The sequence below is a fragment of the Neopsephotus bourkii genome, unplaced genomic scaffold (genome assembly GCF_033783945.1).
Source record: "Neopsephotus bourkii isolate Nb327-2 ecotype Australia unplaced genomic scaffold, CSIRO-AGI_Nbou_v1 NB_1637, whole genome shotgun sequence".
In the NCBI taxonomy this organism is placed as follows: Eukaryota; Metazoa; Chordata; class Aves; order Psittaciformes; family Psittacidae; genus Neopsephotus; species Neopsephotus bourkii.
The window spans coordinates 10,635,657-10,655,713 of record NW_026902112.1 but is presented as its reverse complement, the minus strand read 5'-3'; the positions used below and the strand labels follow the sequence as shown (position 1 = coordinate 10,655,713).

Below are 20,057 nucleotides of genomic sequence, written 5' to 3'. Positions count from 1 at the left end.
TCGTGGAAATAAATCCAGAGTGAAGAATTAATAGTGCTGCAAACAAAGTGTAGAAAGTGTTGAAGTTTTTTGTCATAATCTTTGCACAGTTTCTATTTTGGAAGATAACATACCGCCTGCAATAAACTACCTTTCCTGGGGCTGGTATCAGTCAGTGTGATAGATTACAGCTACTTCCCTCGCTACTCGTATTAGTTTATACATTGCAGCCAGGGGCAGAAAGCAGGAGACGCTGAAGGAGTAGTTGGTGTGTAAGTTACTGAATTTGGAGTTTGTTTATGGATTTCCATATCTTTGGTGACTTACTACTCAAGAGACCTTCTTCTGAACAGCTGAAAAAACAGGTGTAGCTGTAAATATTAAATGCAATTTTTTCTTTTATTTTCTTTTTCAAAGACTTAAGTGTCCCCAACAATAATTCCTATTGCATATTATGAAAATAATAATAAATGAAAAGCCCTTTTCATAGGTTGCTGTAAGAACTCATCTATCTCAGCTATTGCACTTTGCTGCTGAAGAGACCCATGGCTCATTGGAGTGGTTTGGAAGCCAATACAAAATAAATGTGTAATATAGACTAACAGCTCCTAGTGGACAGGTGCCCACATACTGAACTGGTCCATGGCAATTGCATCTAATCGGAGTGTTTATTGTCAATCGCTTGCAGAAAGAGCTGAGTGACCTCTTGCTCATAAAAGGTTTTTCTCAGGCAGGGCCATGGATAATTGTGGGTGGACATTTCTCCTCTGGTCAATATGGTTTTTATTATTGCACTTTGTGTTGCATTTCATTTTTGCTTTGAGGCAGCAAATTTCACAAACCGGAGGCTGTTTCCTGTACTCTTAAGTACTAATGGGTTCAAACTGAAACAGGGGAAGTTCAGGTTAGGTATAAGGAAGAAGTTCATTACTGTGAGGGTGGTGAGGCACTGGAATGGGTTGCCCAGAGAAGTGGTAAATGCTCCATCCCTGGCAGTGTTCAAGGCCAGGTTGGACAGAGCCTTGGGTGACTTTGTCTAGGGAGGTTGGAACTGGATGATCTTGAGGTCCTTTCCAACCCAAACCATTCTATGATTTTATGATTCTCTACTGGGAGAACCTTTCTTCTTCACTGAGCATATTTATTTCTAGAATATAAAGGCCTCAGTGCCAGGCATTTCCTTATCTCTATTTGTGCTTACTCTTTTGGGCTCTTTCATGTGTTTATCATGCCATTTGATTACCCTATAAACAACAGAGAATTTACCTTATAACAGACTTCCTTCATTCAAATCCAGTAAGTTAGGGCAGATGAGTTAGCCAAAAACTCCATAAAAACCTTGCTAGCAGAACATAAAACAGAAGCAATATTTCTAGGCTGCAAGTTGACAGCCCCAGAGTTTGTTGGAAACACAAGGATATTGATCTTTCTTTAGTGGTAGAGTAGCTAAAAACTTGGTTGTAAGAAAGCAGAAAGTTGGATTTGTAATGTGGATTCAGGTACTTTCTTCTGCAATGTTAACAAAATTAAATGCATAACCTAAGAAACAGAGTAAGTATTAAGTGTGAGCAGTCTAATGTATTTTTGGTGTTTCTGCTTCCAAATATGCATTACCCAGAGACTTGCACCAGTTTTGTTAACAAAGTGCACTAACATCAGACACTGTAAAGGGAAATAGAATTCTGGCATGCCCCCTTTTGGAATAGCAGAACTAATGTTCTCCCTCACACTCAGGAGAGTAATGAAATCACTTCCCTCTTTATTTCCTTGGTTGTGGACCTCCTTTCAGCTTTCCTCCTTTGCGGGCAACTCGGTCTCAGGGGTTTGAGTGTCTAGAGGAAGAGGAGAGCAGTGAGATGAAGGAAGGGCATTGCAAAGCAGAAAACGTAAATACACATGGTCTCCTCCATCGTGGATGATTCTTAAAACATTCCTCTGCTCTGCATCTCGACTTTGTTCCATAATTCCTTTGTTCCTCATACAAATGTTGCCTCTCATTTTTCTGATGAGATGCATTCTTGCCCTCGCTCTGTCTGATATCAAACTATCACGGCATTAACTTGAAGGCAAAGTGGAATCAATGCAGCTTTTTTTCCCCTCAAAAGTAAGCAAGGCAAACCAGTTTGTACTTTTTATTTGCCTGCCTGTTATCAGAACACATCAGTGTTCCTGCTTATCTTGCACCAGGGTGTTTAGGCAGGGAAAAGAAGCCTGAGATTTAAGGTGGTTTGCGCTACTGTAGACAGAACACAGTTGGCTGTGTTTGTATCTCTGCAATCTGCTAAGCCTCAAATGCTCATTTAACACCTGGTGTATGGTGGGAACAAGTTAGATATTAAAGGTATTAGTGTATCTATATATACAGTTGCTATTTATATTGGGTGGATGCATTTGTTTTACACAGTACCTGTGTGTATATATAAGTACATTTACCTGTATAAATACGCACATTTACGTGCATATGTGAAGTCAAACACCTTTAGAAACTGTAGAATGAAATTTTGGATGTAACTTAAGTACAAAATTGTGGTTAATAACATGAACTTTTGACATGATCTTTGATGCTTTATATGCTATGTGTATATAGAGTATATGTATGTACATATATATGTATACTAAAAAAACCCATGTTTTTCCAAATATGAAGTGAGGGTACCTACTTAAAACAAGAACTACAGATGGCCTCCATTAACAAGTCTCCTATTTCCAGATTTAAAGGGTTTTAAAAGGGCGAAGTATCTTTTCCTTTCATTTGTATTACTATATTTCCCTTAGACTACAGTCCAGTTCTGACCTTCAGCACAGGGGGTGGAACTGATAATGATCACATGAAGAAAAATATCTGCCTTCATCAGTCTTTGATCTCTTATACAGGCAAACACTGAGGGATACAGAGTACATAGGAGATGGCTATAGGGATGCATGATTGCAACCAATCTGATCCAGATGGATGGTTGTGAAGCTTCAGATAAAGAGCATAGTACAAAAGGTGGCTAAAAGATACCAACGCAGCTCATGGTAACAAGCTGTTGTTCCCACTTGCCTCTCACACATTCATCAATGATAAAGCCTATCATTAACACAGCTGGTCAAGATGTGTCCTCAAATGTGGCCTGAGGGAGGAGTTTTACAAGGGAGCTGCCCATCATACCCACCTGTGCTGGTGGAAGACCCACACTGTGTGGTAGAGTAGGTGAGTTGAAGGTCTCCCATCCAATTCATTCAAGTAGGTTATTAAAATAAATAGCAACCTGTATCTGATCTGTGAGATGTACATTAGAGTGAACAAGGGCAAATCAGCGGCAGTAAATACATCAGTCTTCCCAGTCATGTGGTAGAAGTTGTTTCTGCCTCTTCTTCAAATAGGCAGAGCAAGTCGATCTTCCCACCCACCAGCCTTGCCTCTTGCACTCCACAGAAATTTGCACTGAAGATGGCATGTTTAGTTTGAATACATCATTGAGTCATTTCTCACTTGTTTTTTGTTTGGCAAGGTTTTGGTAGCAAAGGGCTGCAGAGGTGGCTTCTGTGAGATGCCAGCAGGTTCCCCTGTGTCCAATAAAGCCAATGACAGCACAGTCTAAGGCAGACCCACCACTGGCCAAAGCTGAGCTGGTGGTAGTGGCTCTGGGATAACAGATTTAAGAAGGGGAAAAAGTTGCTGTGCCAAAAGAGAGGTGTGAGGATATGTGAGAGGAACAGCTCTGCAGACAGGAAAGTCAGTGCAGAAGGAGGAGCTCCAGGCACCAGAGCAGATATTCCACTGCAGCCCATGGTATAGACCACTGTGAGGCAAGCTGTGCCCTGCAGCCTGTGGAGGTTAACAAGGGTGCAGATCTCCACCTGCAGCCCATAGAATCATAGAATAGTTAGGGTTGGAAAGGACCTTAAGATCAACAAGTTCAAACCTCCCTTCCATGGGCAGAGATACCTAACACTAAACCATGTCACCCAAGGTCTCGTCCAACCTGTCCTTGAACACTGCTAGGGATGGAGCATTCACAACCTCCCTGGGCAACCTATTCCAGTGCCTCACCACCCTCACAGGAAAGAATTTCCTCCTTATATCCAATCTAAACTTCCCCTGTTTAAGTTTTAACCCATTACCCCTTGTCCTATCTCTGCAGTCCCTAACGGAGGTTAACAAGGGAGCAGGTATCCACCTGTAGCCCATGGAGGTTAACAAGGGAGCAGGTATCCACCTGAAGCCCATGGAGGTTAACAAGGGAGCAGGTATTTACCTGCAGCCCAGAGAGGACCCCAAACACAGAGCAGGAGGTGACCGAAGGATATTGTGACTTTATGGGAAGCCTATGCTGGAGCAGGCTCCTAGTAGGAGCTGTCTCCCTCTGGAGAAAGGCAGGAGGCCATACTGGAGCAGATTTGTTGCAGGAGTTACGACCCTATGTGGGACCTGTGTTGGAGCAGTTTGTGGAGAGCTGCAGCTTTAGTAGGCAAGGATTCACATTGGAAAAATTAATGGAGACTTCTTATGTGGAAGGGACCCGCACTGAGACAGGAGAGGAGTCCTCTCTTTAAGGGAGGAAGGAGCAGCAGAGACAACATGTGATGAAATAACTGACTACAGTCTCTGTTCCTGTGAGCCACTTGGGAGGAGAAGGTAAAGAATTGAGGAGTAAAATTGAGTCCAGGAAGAAGAGAGAGGTGGGGGGAAAGGTGTTTTAAGATCTGGTTTTATTTCTCATTATCCTACTCTGATTTGATTGGTAACAATCACAGAATCATAGAATGGTGTGGGTTGGAAGGGACCTTAAAAGATTATCTAAATCCTCCCCTTCTGCAACCTTTTCTAGATCAGGTTGCTCAAAGCCCTCTTCAGTCTCGGGACCTGCAGGTGCATCTTGTTAGGTCCTAAGTATTTCTTTACCTAAAGGTTCCTTAGATGTTCTCAAATCTGATCTTCTATAGCATTTTGTTCATCATTCTCTTAGTTCCTGTCTTTACCTAAATTGAGCTAATTTCCCCAGGTCAACTCTGTTTTGCCTATAATAGCTGGCGAGTGATCTCCTTGTTCTTATTTTAACCCATGAACCTTTCATTATATTTTCTCTCCCCTGTCCAGCTCAGGAGGGGGAATGGTAGAGCAGCTTTGGTGGGCACGTGGCTTCTAACCAGGATCAACAGGCACAATGGATAATATTACTCTATTTGGATCTCTTCAGGATCTCTCTTTATTGATGCCTGTTGATGTGTCCTCTGACACAGTCTCGCCTCTGAACTTGAGGCACCTCACCTTCCTTGCCTCTCCTTTTGGATTTTCATGGACAGAAACAACACTTTGTGTTGAGTTTCCTTGCCTGTTGTCCCAAGGCAGATGTGGATTAGCCTGCTGCAGCACAGCAAGGCTATTCTAGTGATGCAAGTGCAGTGCTGCAATCCCTGAGATGACACAGACCACTTAAGACAGCACAAGCGAGCAAGAGGGAGAGAGAAACTCCCCGTGCTGGCTGTTGCTCAGTCCCAGAGGAGGTCTAACTCAGTCTGTAATTGCTGTTCTGGATAGCTTCTGCCCTCAAAACAATTTTCTGCTGGTCTGTTGTTGCTTGGGCTGAATCAGTTTGATTTATAGGATGTCATTTTTTTTTTCTCCCCAGCCATAGACAAGAGAGAAATATTTGTTGGAAGGCTGTTGCAGCAAGATTTAGGTTTTGTCCGTCCAGCATCAGAGAAGCTTGTTCACTCTTTATTTTGTTCCCTCCTGGCCCTTTCCTCCCTCTATCTCACAGAAGAATATGGGGATAGATGTACATCATGCTTTGGTCAGTCTTTCTGTGTTCTCCGGTTCGCACATGGTGGACCACAGCATCCGAGACACCACAGGGGTCTTGCAGATGGGACAATGCGCAAGCGGCACCTCTTTGATAAAACATGCCAGACACTACAAAAGGTTGGGGTTTGGTTTGGTTTTGTTTCCGTCAAAGATAATAAGCACTAAGGTTTTGTTTGCTTTGGAATGCTTCCCTCTATAGAAAGGCACACATAAAATCACAGAATGGTTTGGGTTGGGAAGGACCTAAAGATCATCCAGTTCCAGTCCCCTGCCATGGGCATTATATTACATCTCTCAGTCTCCTTCTCTTGATGTTGTACCTCTTCCAGTTGCTTGTTGCAAAGTAGATGGTGGGGCAGAATGAGACCTCACGTGTGGAATTCAGTATCTTGTGAAGTCAGCAGTTAATTTAAATGCTAATATGTAGTCCTTTACAAAATAGGATGGATGGTTTGTGAATACACACAGAATCATAGACCACTGATACTTCTGATCTCATTTTTCACACAAACCTAAAGCAAACAGTGTTAGAAATAAGTGTGACTCTTCCCTTGAGGACCTGAACTGACATTGATAAAGGATGCTGGGATCTGGCTATATGTGAGAGAGAAATTATTAACATCACATGCTTGTTCCGTGTCCTTTTGAGGAGGGCATGTTTCCCCTCTCTGGTTTATTTGATGCTGTTCTCATGGCTGGAATACAGAGAGGTCATTAGGGTGGGGGTATGTTAGAGTACGGCTAAATCTTCACTAAGCAAGGGGAGGTTTACTTATTTGCTATCTTGGCAAATACCTCAGCTATGTTTATTCCATGGGTAAATGGGCTGCTGGGATTTATGATTAGGTTGTTCCTGTCTGGATAAGAATGCTGGGGTTTTACAACCCAACTTGCTCCCAGTTTAATTTTTAAAGTGCTGAAATGATGGTCTTGTTGAAGTAAAAAATGGGAAATGGAACTTTCTGGTTTATCTGCAAAATCATATATCCAGTCATTTCCAGAGTTGGAATTTCAGCTTTCTTGAAGAAATCTCATTTTTTTGCAGTGGCATTATTCACTCACTGAGTGAGGTTAAATGATTCAAATAGTTCTCAATTTTAACCTGGTACTTTCTCTTTCTGTTCTGAACTAACTTTCATTAGTGAGAGCTAATCCTCCAAGTCTTTAGGGTCCCAAACTCTTTCATTTCTCTGGTTCTCTTCTCTGCATGACTTGTTTGTTGGCATATCTCTGCCTTTTTTTGGTTGTCTTTAGCTACTGCTGTTTGTTTTTGCCATCTCTGATTTTCCTGTTGACTAGTTTAATTCTTTTTGTTCCAGCATGGATGGCATTAAATCCTGTCTCTTACTGTGAACAATGGATTTTTCCATATATAAATAAAGATTTAGATGACACAATTTAAATGTCTCCCTTTTGCTGCAGAATCTAATGAGTAAGTTGCTGCCAGATGGGAAAGGATGGGGTTTCTTGGTTGGTGATTAAACCCCAGCCTAGTTAGCTGGCAGGGAGACAGCATTTGGGGAATATGACTGGCTGTTGTATTCCTGGTTCCTGTGGAGTCAAAGTGATTGATGAACAGCTGTATTTCACTGTGAATTCCACATGTGCGTGCAAATGTGGGCAACCAAAGGCGATGTGGTTTTGCTAACAAACTGATGGCTGGCAAGTTCAGAGGTACCTCATGATAGAGGTAACCAGGCAAGAAGGAACAGGAACATAGCTCCTGGGTATATTCCTTTCTATAAGTTCTTCATTTCTGGATGGTTTTCTTCTATTTTTCAGTCTGTTTTGCTTATATATATCAGGGACTTTGAAACTTCATGTTGCCAGGTTAAATTATTCAACAGATTCCTTGCTTCGGGTCAGATTGCTTTGTGCTCTGTGTTTTACAACTCACCCCTGTTTATTTTGCCTTAAATACAGGAATCACATTTTTCCCTTCCCAACAACTCAGAGGCTGGCTTTAACTAATGCACATTTGCTAAACAATGATTTTAAGTGTTCTTACAATGCTATGAAAAGGATCTATACTCTGCAGCACCAGATGGCTGTTCTGTCCCAAGTACCTGAATATAAATGGCAAATATGGAACAGCACTCTTCATATACAGCATTGAATATCTTTTCTCATTCTTCCCCTTCTTATCATGGTATCTGGCATAAGGAGGAAGACAGCTCAAATTGTTGTGGTTAAATTAGCTGAGGAGGACCCTATGAGGAGTCAATACATCAGCTGGTTGATCTTAGACCATATTGCCCACTTGTTATTACAATGGGAATGCTGGGGTATGGTGTTGTGCTTGTATAAATCCGTAGATTGCAATAACCTCTGTCTAATCAAATGTATGTGCAGAAACATGTCCATGAGTGCTGTGTTCACTTAAAGTGGTGTAGAATCATACAACAGTTTGGGTTGGAAAGGACCTTAAGATCATCCAGTTCCAACACCCTGACATGGGCAGAGGGAGAACTCACACTAGACCATGTCACCCAAGGCTCTGTCTAACCTGGCCTCGAGCACTGCCAGGGATGGAGCATTCACCACTTCTTTGGGCAACCCATTCCAGCGCCTCACCACCCTTAGAGTGAAATAAACCAGACAGACTGAAAGGGCAATTTAGCCAAGAGAGATAAATGAACATTCTGGGTCTTATTTAGTAGTATTATTTGTTTGTTTCATTTTTCCTTAATCATCTTTCACTAAGGAGCTCTATGAGAGCAGAACAAAGCATTGCAGTTAATTCTGAGTTCTTCTGGTTTTACTAATCTTTGTAATTTTGTTCATTCACAAATTTTTACAAAATAAAAAAAAAAAATAAATAATCCCCAAAACTCTCCCACACTGAAAAAAATCACAACTAATTTTTTCTTATTTCCTGGCAGTGATTTACTACCACAGAGCTCGAGCGCATTCTCAAGTTACTTAAACTTCATTGCTTTTACAAAATATTCTGCAGTATTTACAAGTTAGGAATAATACCATACATAATTAAAGCTTCATTATGCTTGACAAGTGAATGAATGAAGTGAATTTTGTGATGCATTACCCAAGCTTTGGTTAGGGGGTTTGTTCTTTGGTTTATTATGATTTCTCGCAGCTTTCCGAACCTTTTGTTTCTCCTCCTTCTTCAGTTATTTAGCAGTTTGGTGTATTCGAGAATTCACAATGGGGCTCCCAGGCTTCATTGCAAGTTAATGTGATTCTCTTGCATTAGATGATTAAATGTTGTGCCACTTGTATTCTCATAACAAACTTCAGGAGAAGAGAATGGTTTCATTTTTCATCATTTTCCAAGTTTGCCAGGCTGAGGCTGAGTTCATAGAGTAGAATCATAGAATGGCTTGGGTTGGAAAGGACCTTAAGATGCTTCAGTTCCAGCCCCCTGCCATGGGCAGGGAAACATGCTAGACCATGTTTCCCAAGGCTCTGTCCTACCTGGCTTTGGACATTGCCAGGGTTGGAGCATTCACAACTCCTTTGGGTACCCTGTGCCAGCACCTCAGCACCCTCACACTAAAGAGTTCCTTCCCTATATCTAGCCTGAACTTCCCCTGTTTCAGTTTGAATACATCACCCCTTGTCCTGTCCCTACAGTCCCTGATGGAGAGTCCCTCTCTAGCATCCTTGTAGCCCCCTTCAGACACTGGAAGCTGCTCTGGGGTCTCCACAGAAGTGACTCCACAGACCTTTCAATGCAATGAACTAGAGTTGCACCAGGACCCAAGCAGATAAATGAATTCCTGTGCAGCTAGCCCTAGGAGAAACTGAACCTTAGGAAATGTTTTCAATGGTTTAGAAAGTATCCAGTGCTGGGTTCCTTAGTAAAAGGGATGCATGGAACAGGTTGCTCAGGGAAGTTGTGAATGCTCCGTCCCTGGCAGTGTTCAAGGCCAGGCTGGGCAGAGCCTTGGGTGACATGGTCTAGCATGGCCATTCTGTGATCCTATGATGAGTCTATGAAATAGTTGCTTTTCAGAATTGTGAAGGACTAAGAGAGAAAAATGATAAAAACAACAAGAGCAAACCCTTTTCTTTCTGAAAAGGTTATTGTCGATGCAGGCCATTGATCCCAGAATGGGGGTTCTTAAGCAGAAAAAGGCCATCTTTCAGCATAACATCTGATAAAATGCTATTTGTAAACTGATGTAGATATGATCAAAACCTGACTGAATCTGAAATCTCCTTATTGATAAGGCAATAAGGAAAGGCCTGTTTTGATGAAGGGATTAATTTATACATTTTCAATTGTAAAACAGAAGTAACTAGATTCAGCACTTGAATTTTCAGTTAAACCACAACAAATTGCCAGTGGATTTGTTTGCTTCATTTCTGAACATTTACCATATACAAGAGCAAATGTGAGCATATGCTGCTTTTATATGACACTGCCACTTATGAAAAGAATTAATCTAGCAGTAATAAACATCATAACATAGATACTGCTAAATGCACTAGCAGTAAGGCAACATCACAGAAAAAAAGACAAACAGAATGCATTTTGTTAAGCTGCATAAATTACAGAATCACTGAAGGTGGCAGAAAGCTCTGGAGAAACTCTAGTCCAAAACCCTTGCTCAGTCAATGAAAACGGGTTGCTTAGGGCCATGTCCACTTGGTTTTGTAGATATGTGAGGATGGAGGTTCCATAGACTGTCTGGTGAACAGTATGTCCATAGAATCATAGCATGGTTTGTGTTGGAAGGGACCTTAAAGCTCATTCAGTTCCAACCCTCTGCCATGGGCAGGGACATCTTCTACTAGACTTGGTTGCTCAAAGCCCCATCCTACCTGAACTTGAACACTTAGTCTGATCATTCTACTTGTTTCTTATAGAAAGCTTGAGTCGACTGGGTGACTTAGATCCAGCAAGGTATCTTAGAGGTCTTTCCAACCTATCCCATTCAATGATTCTGTGGTTTTGGGCTTTTGCTTTGCAAAGCTTGACTGTGGAACATGCCTTTGATGCTTGGACATTACCCATTCATCATTAACATCAGACCTTCTGTCTTTTCAGAGTGACATGTTGGATGTGAACCAGATCATTAAGGACCTGGCCTCCATGGTGCATGAGCAAGGAGACACAATAGGTAGGTATCACATTTAACGTATCAGCTTTATTACCCTCCTGTGCCATTCTAATGCTGTGTTATGTGGTCCTTCATGAGCAGTGTTTGTCAATGCTGTGGTTGTACAGTCATGTTTTGATTTGATGAGCTGCCCTGTGCAATGGGGCTCTCATCTTAAGGATAGTTAGCTGGTATATTTAGCATAAAATAGAATTCACAGGGAGATTAATCCATTCCCTTTTGACTGTAAAAAGGAAACTGGAGGAGATATAACATTAGCTGGAAAGAGATCCAATTCTTCCTTTCTATCTGGAACTGTAATTAAAAAGCAATAGTAGTAGCAATTATTGTTATGAGTATTGATGATGGGGGAGAAAACTGAGCAGCTTGCTTCTCCTAAATGGAATTTGCTTTCCACATTGCAGGGTGTGTCTGATTAAATTTACAGTAGCCTAACATCATGATGTCCTCACATGCATTGTCTGAGGTTTCTGCCCATTAGTTGACCTCTTGTTCTCTACCTATCAGTAGCGAGGAGCATGGTGGAGAAAACTTGGGAAAAGAGATGAGAGTAACCCCTAGTATTATCTTTAAGAGCAGCCCATCACTTGTGTGGTAAGACTCAGCAGAAAACCTCCTTTTAAATTCCCTCTGATCCTTGTCTTTGTTGCTGCTGTCTCCTGATGTGGCTTAGAAGACTTGTGTATCTTCTGTTTTCTTTAGGAGACTTCTATATCTTCTATTTTGTACATGTACAATAACACTATGCAGCACTTCAGAGGCAACTGTCTGCTTCCAAATAGCTCTAGTTCTAAAGCCACATCGAGGGATGTAAACTCCAGAGAAGGATTTGTGGAGATATTTCTAATGTGCAGGCTTCAGCTACAGTTCTCATTGGAGCTCCTGGGATCTGATCCTAAGACAACCATATGTAGATCATAAAGGAAGAAACTCTTCTGTGTTTTAATCACTCTGGTATTCTTTGCCAAACCTTTTCAAGTTTCCATTTAGGCTAAGGTACCTGCTTTCACACTGAAATGAGCTAGCCGTGTAAACTGAGAAACACCACTCAGGTCCCCAGGTACAGAAAGAAATCAAGTTTATATCTAAACCCAGCTTTTTAGGGTGTTGTTTATTTGCTTTAATTTATGCATGTTCAGAAGCTCATTTTTGTACATGGATAACTTTGCAGCCTGATTCATCTCCTAATAGCACATCAGATGCTCATGCCTTGAGGGACATGACAACATACATCAGCTAGCTTCAAGATCCTCCTAACTCCTTTTCTTAAGGCACTATCTATTATTTGAAGATGATGCCCATGCATAGAAGTGACCGCAGTATTAGCTTGCCTATGAGAAGCAGTTAGACTAAGCAGAATGTTTTGTCTTTCAGCCTGCATAAGTTTTCTGTTGCTTTTATATCTGACGCATTCTTCCTTCTTCCCGTTCCACTGCAGCAGACTATTAGTTTGAGTATCTTTTCAGCCTGGCAGCAAGTCAAGGTATGTTCCCAACCGATTGCTGGGAGGGCCCACTGTTTGTCTGTTGACATTCATATTACACAAAAGTAAGTGAGATTAAGAATCAGGAGGCAGAGGGAGTTGAAACCCCTACAGTGAAAACTCCAAAGCAGTGATGACAAGTTCTCTTGGCACTTGTTTTAGGTTTTTAATGTTGTCCAGGGAAAATACATAACCAGGAATATGAGATGCACCACGTAGCAAAATGCTCCCAGGGATGTAAGAGCAAACCACGCTCTGGTTCACCTGAGCCTGGGAGGCTCAATAGGAAGAGCTTGTCTGGTCTATGCATGGCACAGGCAGAGTAACCTGTACTGCTTCCAGAAACATAAAAGCAGTTTTGCTAGCATGTGGGCCAGTTCCTTAATGAAAGCAGCATAGCACTCCTGAGGGTAAAGAGCAATTTCTGTTGTGTAAGGAGGAAATAGATGAGGCAAAATGCAGATCTGGGGGCATATCTCTGCTATCTTTTGTCATCTGTAAATAAACTCCATGCATGTGTTCGTAGTCATGACATCTCTTTGATACGAGTATTTCAGTAAGCATTACTTTATCAGGGAGTCCAAGCCCTCAGAATCAAAACAAGCTAGTGGCCTAAGTTACCTTTGAGTCAACAGATACACAGTCTTTTCAATGCAATCTTACAGGAGCTATTGGCAAAAGTGTTCATGTGCAGCTTTATCTCATGGGGCGCTGGTGAAGGGAAAGTGTGTGAGGACAAGGATGCTAGTCAGACAAATCAATATCTGGCTGTGGAATTGGTGCTAGTGACACAGTTTTGAGTTTTATAACCATAGGACCCTGTTTTAGATCAGCATCTGCTTGGTAATTATCAAGGAAGGAGAGGATGACCAGCACTCAGGTCAGACAGAATTGCTAGGGCTGGGGTGCCAGAATGGTTCACTAAGTCATTGAGCAAACTCACTGCCCTCAGTGACGTGGTTTAGTTGTAACCTTGGCAGTGCTGGGGGAATAGTTGGGTTGGATGATCTTGAAGGTCTTTTCCAACCGAGTTGACTCTGTGATCATAGAATCATAGAATGGTTTGGGTTGGAAAGGACCTTAAGATGGTCCAGTTCCAAGCCCCCTGCCATGGACAGGGATACCTCCCACTTTAGTATCACGCAAAGCTACGTCCAGCCTGATCTTGAACACTGCCAGGGATGGAGCATTCACAATCTCCCTAGGCAACCCATTCCAGTGCCTCACCATCCGAACAGGAAAGAATCTCCTCCTTATATCCAATCTACACTTCCCCTGTTTAAGTTTTAACCCATTACCCCTTGTCCTGTCACTACAGTCCCTAATGAAGAGTCCCTCCCCAGCATCCCTATAGGCCCCCTTCAGATACTGGAAGCTGCTCTGAGTTCTCCACACAGCCTTCTCTTCTCCAGGCTGAACAGCCCCAACTTTCTCAGCCTAAAATTCTATGGTCCTATGTTCTTTGCTGTGAAGTTAGATCACTCTGTGCCTGTTTTACCATCATCGCCTTTCTGACCTGAAGGCTGGTTTAACACATTGACGCTGTCAAGGAAGCCAGTCAGCATCCTTCCACGTTGTCCTGGGTTTAGCAGCAGCAGCGTCCCTCCAGGAGTAGGGGGAGGGCAAGAAAGGGGGGGAGTGGGTAACAAGCTGTCTGGCATTGGTTAAACCACGACACACGTGTCCTTCTCTGGTGTGACTGCCTGAATGGCACAGCCAAGAGTCCGTTGCCAGGTGTGCTAATGCAAACTGAGCTGTAAAATTATTCAGCTGGATCCTTAAGTAAACTCTGAGTTATGTCTCTCTGTTGGGACATCTAAGGAAAATTAGCACATCTTGAGAATAGTCCCCAAATACCTGAATGTAACAGCTTTAATATCTACGTTCAGTTGAATGTGGTCTGCAGAGTCTCTGATTTGGTTACGTTTTCTAAGTGGTCTCAGAGGAGGCTATTATGTGAATGGGTACATTTATGTTCTTAGTGGTTCCTAAGGAATTGGGAAATCTTCCCATGGCTTTTTTTGTTTGTTTTCAACTGCTTTTTGAGACACAGATTACATGTGAGTACAGGGCACAGTCCATGCAGGAAGGGTATTACAAGGGGTGATGGGTTTAAACTGAAACAAGGGAGGCTCGGGTTAAATATAAGGAAGGAGTTCTTTACTGTGAGGGTTGTGAGGTACTGAAACAGGTTAACCAAAGAAGTGGTTAATGCTCCATCCATGGCAGTGTTGAAGGCCAGGTTGGACAGAGCCTTGGGTGACATGGTCTAGTGTGAGGTGGCCCTGCCCATGGCAGGGGGTTGGAACTGGATGACCTTAAGGTCCCTTCCAACCCAAACCTTTCTATTATTCTGCTATTGTGATCACTGAATCAGTGACAATCCGTTCCACTTCCCATTTGCTTCCCAAGAAACCTCCAATTCCTTTGTTCATCTGAAGTACATGCCCAGTCATCAGTTGTTCTAAGTGTAATTAAGTTTTATTGTCAACCAACCCAGCAGCTGAAATTGCATGATATTACTACCCTTAACTGCTTTGTAGGCAATAATTTTAAGGTCATGGTGTTTTATATAGAATCATAGGCTAGTTAGGATTGGGAAGGACCTTAAGGACATCCAGTTCCACCCTCCTCTGCCATGGGCAGGGACACCTCACACTAAAACATGGCACCCAAGGCTCTGTCCAACCTGGCCTTCAACAGTGCCAGGGATGGAGCATTCACAGCCTCCCTGCGCAACCCATTCTAGTGCCTCAACACCCTAGCAGGAAAGAATTTCTTCCTTATATGCAATCTAAACTTCCCCTGTTTAAGTTTTAACCCATTGCCCCTTATCACAGTATCACAGTGTGTTAGAGATTGGAAGGGACCTCAAAAGATCATCTAGTCCAATCCCCCTGCCAGAGCAGGAACACCTAGATAAGGTTACACAGGAACATGTCCAGGCGGGTTTTGAATGTCTCCAAAGAAGGAGACTCCACAACCTCCCTGGGCAGCCTGTTCCAGTGTTCCGTCACCCTCACTGAGAAGAAGTTTCTTCTCAAGTTTAAGTGGAACCTCTTGTGTTCCAGTTTGTACCCATTGCCCCTTGTCCTATCATTGTTTGCCACTGAGAAGAGCCTGGCTTCATCCTCGTGACACTCCCCCTTTATATATTTATATACACTAATAAGGTCACCCCTCAATCTCCTCTTCTCCAAACTATAGAGACCCAGCTCCCTCAGTCTTTCCTCATAAGGGAGATGCTCCACTCCCTTAATCATCTTAGTTGCCCTGCGCTGGACTCTCTCCAGCAGGTCCCTGTCCTTCTTAAACTGAGGGGCCCAGAACTGGACACAATATTCCAGATGAGGTCTCACCAGGGCTGAGTAGAGGGGAAGGAGGACCTCTCTCGACCTACTAACCACCCCCTTCTAATACACCCCAGGATGCCATTGGCCTTCTTGGCCACAAGGGCACAGTGTCGGCTCATGGTCACCCTGTCGTCCACTAGGACCCCCAGGTCCCTCTCCCTACACTGCTCTCTAACAGGTCGTTCCCCAATCTATACTGGAACCTGGGGTTGTTCCTGCCCAGATGCAGGACTCTACACTTTCCCTTGTTATATTTCATCAAGTTATTCCCCGCCCAACTCTCCAGCCTGTCCAGGTCCCTCTGGATGGCAGCACAGCCTTCTGGTGTGTCGGCCACCCCTCCCAGCTTAGTGTCATCAGCAAACTTGCTGATAGTACACTCAATTCCCTCATCTAAATCATTGATGAATATATTAAATAATACTGGTCCCAGTACCGACCCTTGAGGCACTGCACTAGATACAGGCCTCCAACTAGACTCCGCCCCATATACTGCAACTCTCTGGCTTCTCTCCTTCAGCCAGTTCACAGCCCACCTCACTACCCCATCATCTAGACCACACTCCCTCAATTTAGCTGTGAGGATGCTGTGGGAGACTGTGTCAAATGCTTTGCTGAAGTAAATCCTGTGTACCAGTGGCCTTCCTCTACCTATTATTTAGGACTGCAGCAGTGGTGACCTCCACTATGACTTTTCACACACCTTTGTATTCAGACAGCACTGAAGAGTCTATAAAATGCTCAGTTCCATATTAGGCATGAGTTGATGATCACAACTGAATTGTTGGAGTCATGTGTGGTCTACCATGATCTCTGACCAATTCATTTTACTGCAGATAATAGGCAACACTAGAATTGAATGAGCTTTTCCTGTTTCTGCTCTCTGTGAGTATGGTGGTTTGTGTCTTCCCTTATTGTATGCAGACTTTTACATTTAGCTCTAGTGCTGACAGGTAAGACAGCACACGCTGGTTTATAAGGCTAACATGCAACTCTACACTTGCAAATATACTAGCGCCTGAAGATTTGTCTGCTGTTCTGTGTTTGACCCTCATAATGTGATTGGGCTTGTACACTGGCAGTTAATGAGCCAGCTAATTCTGTATGAGAAACAAGGCTCTTCCTTTTTATGAGGTTTATTGCCACCAGTAGGATTCTTCTCGCACCCGTTTATCCTGAGTCATTTTGAGGAAGCTGGAGCTGCTGTGCGCTCAATTTCTAGTAATGCTGCAATTGAGCAGTAAATGTCATAAAGGCAGAAGCTGCCCAGGTGGCTGGTTTATTTCTGTGGGGAGGTGCTGTACTCTGCCACAGACAGTGTTTGGGAGGCCAGAGCTTGAGTGGGTTAAATAAATCAAAGCATCCCTCTAAAGCAAAAGGTGTCAAGCAAGTTGTAAATATCAGTGACTTTAATTTGTAGGTAATAATATATGATCTTTACAAGAGAGCAAGCAGGGATAAATATGGATATTCCTATGAAACAGCACTCCCATCATCCTCATTTATCCCTGCGAGTACTCAGATTGATGCTTCTTGCATCAGATGACTCAGTAGCTTACGCACTCCGCTGCATAATGGAAGGTGTTGTGTTAATTGAAGACAAAAGTGGACCTCTGGAAAATGCTGCATGCAAATGAAATTAAGGCATTTATGCAAGATGTGTTAATTCATGAGCTGGATTTGGAAAGGCAAATATGATTATTTTGGGCCTTTTGTCCTTTTTTTCATCATTTCAAAGAAACGGTTTTATTGCAGTTGGAAATAAGTTTTTTTTTTTTTCTTTCACATGGATGTCTTCTAGAATTAGAAAAAGAAATAAAGAATTGAATTTACATCACAAGGGAAAAATAGTGTGGGGAATTTCCCAATCAAAGCTAGATTGAGTGTTCCTCTGCTTTTTAAATGACTTTCAGAGATTGTTTGGGGAAAAAAAAAGAAAATCTGACATGCCCATAAATTTCTGCACTTAAAAAATCAGATAGAAATAGCATTTTTCCTTAGAAAAAGAAGAAAATGCAAAACCAAAAGTGAATCAGGTCCATTGCCATGATATAATACTCTCCAGTGTTAATTTTCTGTGGGATTTAAACTAGAACCTTGGATTACCCAAAGCCACATGGGAACTGTGGATTCGATAGAACTGAGATGGAGAGCTGAAAGCGTACACCAGGCAATGGGGGCAGAGGCCATATCCTCAGGAAACTCTTTGTATGTTGATTCTTCTCTTGGGGTAAATATCAGTGTCTTGAGACCACTTGTCTGTAAGGAAGAATGGTAAATGGCTTTGCATCTGCTGAAGTGCTCATATTTCCATTTAGCACAAAGCAAATGATACAAGATACCATATTCTCTGTACTGTGTTCCAATAACATACATAGGACAGCATATGCATTTTAAATCCCTAGAAGCTGTATCCTGGCAGGCATGGCAAACCTCTGGCAAGGCAATACCGTTTTCCAGTGCACACATATGTAGCAGTTAGCTGACATTTCCAAAATGCAGCTCAAGGACTGTATACATCATTCAGGAGCTGAACCGTTGTAAATTTATGCTGGTGTTCAGCTTTTATGCACAGAGACTAGGGCTTTGGGCTGTTGGCCAAAGAAAACCAGCAGGAGAAGCTGGTTATGACATTTTAGGGTACTCTAAATGGTCTTTCCAGGTTGAAAGGATGCTGGAGAAGGACTCTTCATCCGGGACTGCAGTGACAGGACAAGGGGTGATGGGTTCAAACCGAAACAAGGGAAGTTCAGGTTGGAGATAAGGAAAAAGTTCTTTACTGAGAGGGTGGTGTGGCACTGGAACAGGGTGCTCAAAGAAGTGGTGAATGCTCCATCCCTGGCAGTGTTCAGGGACAGGTTGGATGGAGCCTTGGGCGCCATGGTCTAGTGTGAGTTGTCCCTGCCCATGGGAGGGGGTTGGAACTGGGTGATCTTAAGGTCCTTTCCAATCCAAACCATTCTGTGATTCCATTAAGTTTGTTCAGTGTCTCAGTCCTTACGTCTGAGAGCCATGCTATGTTACCATGTGGAAGTATTGGAACTCTTCTAAAGTCAAATAGAAAGCTAGGTTCTTTCTGCCTTTTGTTGGTAGCAATAACCATAGCTGATGATGGCTCCTGGAACTGACAATTGTATTTCATTGCACTGGTTTTACCCAGTATCACCCATATAGCCTTAGCTTAGCATATGGGTGAGATCAGTTTATAAATCATATAATGGTTTGGGTGGGAAAGGACCTTATGATCATCCAGTTCCAACCCTCTGCCATGGGAAGGGACATCTCTCATGTGCAGTTTCTCACTTGATGCTTACATTGAAGTTTCCACATGACTAACCCTGAGCCATTCTAAAGTTCACTCAGGAAGGACTGCCATAATTTTCCTTCTCTTTAATATCCACAGTTGTGCCTGAGGGTCTTTAGCTCATGGAATAGCACTCGCTTAAAACTCTACAAGTACATGACTATTAGAATGGGCAAACCTCATTTTCATGCTGAATGCAGTTTCACTCCAAATTTGGCTTTTAATTAGCAAAGAAGACTTTATACACTTCCAAAATGCCCTTTTTTTATTATTATCATCGTGCTTCTTGGTGTAGTATTTTTTTTTAGCCAGAAGTTGTAGTGATAAAAGAGGGTTAAGCTTATTAAAGTGCTAAAAATAAAGGCATCCAGTGAAACCTGAGGGGGCCCATTTTGGTTCTTGCCAAGTGGAAGCACTTTAAAATTCTCATTTACAAGCTCAGTTTCCTGTCTTTCAAGCAATTTCACTGAAATGCTACCTCATGAAGCCAGTCCACTGCTGTGGCTATAAAGACTCTGGTCCTAGAATCACAGAATGGTTTAGGTTGGAAAGGACCTTAAGATCATCCAGTTCCAATCCCCTGCCATGGGCAGGGACACCTCACACTAGACCATGTTGCCAAAGGCTCTGTCCAGCCTGGCCTTGAACACTGCCAGGGATGGAGTGTTTACAGCTTCTCTGGGCACTCTGTTCCAGTGCCTCAGCACCCTCACAGTGAAGAACTTCTTCTTTATCTCCAACCTGAGCTTCCCCTGTTTCAGTTTGAACCCATCACCCCTTGTCCTATTGCTACAGTCCCTAATGAAGAGTCCCTCCCCAGCATCCTTGTAGCCCCCTTCAGACACTGGAAGCTGCTCTGAGGTCTCCATGCACCTTCTCTTCTCCAGGGTGAACAACCCCAACTGAAAGGATGTCTTTTAGCTGGGAAATTAGAATTACCTGAATTCCTGTCTGCATTTGTTTGCAGCCACCATCTGTTTCAGTGCTGCCCTGTCACTCAGTTTAATACAATGGCAATCCCATCGCCTTAGGGTTTCTCTTTGTTTTCAAACTGCACCCT

The 20,057-nt window shown here is 42.8% G+C and overlaps 1 protein-coding gene across 4 annotated transcripts in view; it reads left to right on the top strand.

Annotated features, from left to right (window-relative positions):
* TSNARE1 (t-SNARE domain containing 1) overlaps positions 1-20,057 on the top strand; it is a 496,003-nt gene that overhangs the window by 288,408 nt on the left and 187,538 nt on the right. For all 4 annotated transcript variants that reach the window (XM_061374211.1, XM_061374213.1, XM_061374209.1 and 1 more), the window contains exon 10: positions 10,785-10,857. In XM_061374211.1, coding sequence (XP_061230195.1) covers positions 10,785-10,857 — 73 coding nt within the window. The remainder of the gene's footprint in view (positions 1-10,784; positions 10,858-20,057) is intronic.